Source organism: Diadema antillarum, unplaced genomic scaffold (genome assembly GCF_040938485.1).
Source record: "Diadema antillarum isolate AM-2024a unplaced genomic scaffold, OU_Dant_1.0 seq00000560_RagTag, whole genome shotgun sequence".
In the NCBI taxonomy this organism is placed as follows: Eukaryota; Metazoa; Echinodermata; class Echinoidea; order Diadematoida; family Diadematidae; genus Diadema; species Diadema antillarum.
Genome location: NW_027271499.1, coordinates 481,079 through 484,975, shown reverse-complemented (window position 1 = coordinate 484,975; position 3,897 = coordinate 481,079). Strand labels below are relative to the sequence as shown.

The 3,897-nt window shown below is 45.4% G+C and overlaps 1 protein-coding gene across 1 annotated transcript; it reads left to right on the top strand.

Moving 5' to 3' along the window:
- Nucleotides 1-1,902: 1,902 nt before the first annotated feature.
- On the top strand, nucleotides 1,903-3,666 carry LOC139734959 (uncharacterized). The gene has a single exon (XM_071645737.1). It carries the CDS (start codon nucleotides 2,585-2,587, stop codon nucleotides 3,566-3,568), a length of 984 nt encoding a protein of 327 aa, XP_071501838.1. The 5' UTR covers nucleotides 1,903-2,584; the 3' UTR covers nucleotides 3,569-3,666.
- The last annotated feature ends 231 nt before the right edge of the window (nucleotides 3,667-3,897 follow it).

Below are 3,897 nucleotides of genomic sequence, written 5' to 3'. Positions count from 1 at the left end.
ATCCAGTGATTTGGGATAATGTGACACAGACTACGCGCAGCAGAGACGTTAAGCTGCAGAGAGTACAGAAATCTCTTACCCGCGGGCTGTGTGCGTTCCTACAAACTCTTCCTACTGACTTGAATGAGGCGCAACAGGACGCACTCGCTTTACTCTGTAATGCCAATTACGGGATGAATTGCCTGAGAAAGGAGCTGATCAAGCCCGATATGAACACTGCTTACGCACATCTGTGTAAGCCTACTACGCCCGTGACCGCGTTTCTATTCGGTGATGACTTGGGACAACGTGTAAAAGATCTCAAGGAGGAGAATGGGGCTGCCTTTAGTGTGGTTAAAGGCCAGGCTAAGAGATCTACTCATCAGCCGTACCACCCATACAAGCGCACGGCCAGCGGTGCCGGAAGCAATATCGGAACGCAGGCTGGCTCGCAGCTGGCGATACATCCAGGCCTTTTTTAGGCCAGCAGCAGCGAGGATACAGACATTCAGCCCCGCACACGCAGACTCGCCCACCTCCAGCTCATGCGCACAACCGGGGGCAGAGCTACTTGACAGCAACCCCAGCCAAGCCAAACACTGTGTCACGGAGAAAGTAACTGCACTACCCAAGGAGGTAAGTGGCAGGCCTAGCTCTTGTTGTGGAAATACACAATCTACTCACACTGTATATAACAGTCAGTTTTTGACATTGAACATGTAGATGTTCCATTAGACCTGCCCGTTGGGGGTCGATTGAGGCATTTTAGCAAACAGTGGAATCATATTACCACTGATCCTTTCATACTTGATGCAATTAGCGGTTACAAACTTGAATTTCAAGAGGCGTATAGCCCACCTCATAGAGGTAAATCGCCTTACCACTACAGAGTGGGTAATGCTGAGGAGAGCAAGATTGACATTGAAATTCGAAAACTGGCCGAGAAAGGCGTAATCGAAGAATGCCAGCATGTGGCTGGAGAATTTGTGTCCAATATCTTTACACGCCCAAAGAAAAATGGGGACATACGCCTAATTTTAGATTTATCGGACCTCAATGACAGTCTGAATGTACAGCATTTCAAAATGGATAACATCCATACGGCTACAACCCTAATTTCCCCTGGTTGTTACCTTGCCACAATCGACTTTCGAGATGCCTACTACTCTGTCCCTGTTCACCCCTCATATCGCAACTATTTGAGATTTGTCTGGCACGAGAAATGTTGGCAATTTAAGGTACTCCCCAATGGCCTTAATACAGCGCCTAGGCTCTTCACAAAGCTTATGAAGCCGGTGTTCGCAAAGCTGCGACAGGCAGGCCACCTGGTTGTGGGGTATTTAGATGACACTCTCATAATCGGTGAAACTGCATCACAAGCACTAGAAGCGGTGCAAGCAACCACAAAACTGCTCTCTGACCTTGGTTTTGTCATTCATTCAGAGAAATCTATCCTAGAGCCTCAGCAACGGCTCCAATTTTTGGGGTTTATCTTGGATTCGGAAAGCATGACTATAACGCTCCCGCATGAGAAATGTCAAAATATCAGGGCAGTATGTGCGGAATTGCTAGGGAAACAAAACCCTACTATCAGGCAGGTGGCGCAGGTCATTGGGAAACTGATTGCTACTTTCCCTGCTATTCAATATGGCCCCCTCTTCTATCGTAACCTAGAAAGAGACAAAATTCTTGCACTAAAATCAGGCAAAGGGCATTTTGATAGACCTATGAATTTGTCTGAAGCTTCTAAACAGGAGTTAATGTGGTGGTTCAATAACATTTACTGCCAGTCGGCACCAATTAGTCGAGATCGGCCAGCTTTAGAGCTACGTACTGACGCCAGTGGGCAAGGATGGGGTGCCACTGATTTAAGCAGTGAAACTGGCGGTAGATGGGATGATCAGGAGATCGTGCATGCTCAAAACAATGAAATCAACTATCTTGAAATCTTAGCTGCAGGGCTTGGTTTGAAGTCATTTTGCGGCCACCTGCATGATACACATGTGCTCATTAGAACTGACAACACAACAGCTGTAGCCTACCTGAACAATATGGGAGGCATTAAATCTTGAGCCTGCGACAGGGCAGCACGAGACATTTGGGTTTGGTGTAAGGAAAGGAATATCTGGATCACAGCAGCCTATTTACCAGGTCGTGACAATACAGAAGCAGACAGGAGATCTCGTCATTTTAATGACAGAACAGAATGGATGCTGAATAAGAAAGTTTTTACTGATATCACTAAGAAATGTGGTACTCCCCAAATTGATCTTTTCGCGTCCAGACTCAATAAGCAGCTGCCTGCGTACGTTACGTGGCTGCCTGACCCAGATGCGGTTTCTGTGGATGCATTCACTCTGAATTGGGGTGATCTGTATTTCTACGCATTCCCTCCTTTCTGCCTCATCCCCAAATGTCTCCAAAAAATAGAAAACGACAAGGCACATGGTCTCTTGATTGTCCCAAACTGGCCTACGCAAGCGTGGTTTCCTCGCATGAGGAGAATGCTTAAAGATGAACCACTCTTAATTCCTAGACACAGGAATTTGATTACGCCACCAGTATCTGGGGAACCGCACCCTTTACACGCTTGCCTTGATCTGTTATGTTGCAGGTTTTGAAGCTGCCGTTCGAGAACTCTGGCATGAGCAGCAGAACGGTGGACATCTTGGCAGCATCTTGGAGGGCATCAACCCAAAGACAGTATTGTACATATATAAGGAAATGGAGAAAGTTTTGTACACTTAAGAAGGAAAGTCACCTTCATGCCAAGATTAATTTTGTTTTGGAGTTTTTTACACACATGTTTTATGAAGAGAACTTGAGCTATTCAGCTATTAACTCAGCACGGAGTGCACTTGCTACCTTTCTAGTGTTAGAGGATGAACAATTTACTGTCAGCACTCATCCGCTTCTCTCTCGTTTTATGAGAGGTGTGTTCCAGCTCAGGCCCCCAAGGCCGCGGTATTCGGAAATTTGGGACGTGAATATTGTTTTTAGATATTTGAGAAGTCTAGCTCCCGCTAACTCGCTTAGCTTGAAGCAATTAACGATGAAGCTGTGCATGTTACTGGCCTTGATATCCACCCAGAGGGTACAGACTTTGCATTGCCTGAATCTAGACAGCATGATTCTCAAACAATCTATGGTGTCATTTAAAGTTAATGAACATCTTAAGCAGTCTAGACCTGGGAATTTTGGATTGGACGTACTTTTGAAAGCGTACCCCCCAGACAGACGTTTGTGTGTAGTTACATACATTAAGGCCTACCTTCGGAGAACCAAAGAGATCCGAGGAGAGGAAAGTCATCTCTTCATTAGTTTTCGCAAGCCTTTCAAGAGAGTAACGGCACAGACAATTTCTCGATGGATCAAAGAAATCATGACTGGCGCTGGCATTGACACCACAATGTTCAGTGCACATTCAACCAGAGCAGCATCTAGCTCAGCAGCAAACAGGGCGGATGCACCTATTCCTCTGATCCTCGCAAAAGCAGGCTGGTCAAAAGAACGAACATTCCGTAAATTCTACGACAAACCTCTACAAGAAGAGGGACAGTGCCTGTCACAGCTCATTGTGAGGGAATAATGGCCTCAGACCAAGGTAATTTGAGCTTACATTTTGCTTGCCATTGTGCATGCTTGAGTTTGTTCAGTTGGAACAAATGTGACTTCTGTGCTACAAAATCTCACTGTGAGTTCTTGCGCAAACTCACGAAATAAAATAGAAAGATTAAACGAGAACTTACCTGTTTGAAGTTTGATCTTTATTTTATGAGGGAGTTGGAGAAAGAATTCACAGTCCCTCCTCTCCCTTCCCATGGCATGAATACTATTACAAAATATTTAGATCAACTTCAAGTAAGTTCTCAATCTTTCCACTCTGACAGAAGTCACATCTTGTTGCTACGAAGTATG

What these genes read in the sequence shown, in the direction of transcription:
- LOC139734959 (XM_071645737.1), top strand. Translation starts at nt 2,585, where the DNA reads ATGTTGCAGGTTTTGAAGCTGCCGTTCGAGAACTCTGGCATGAGCAGC.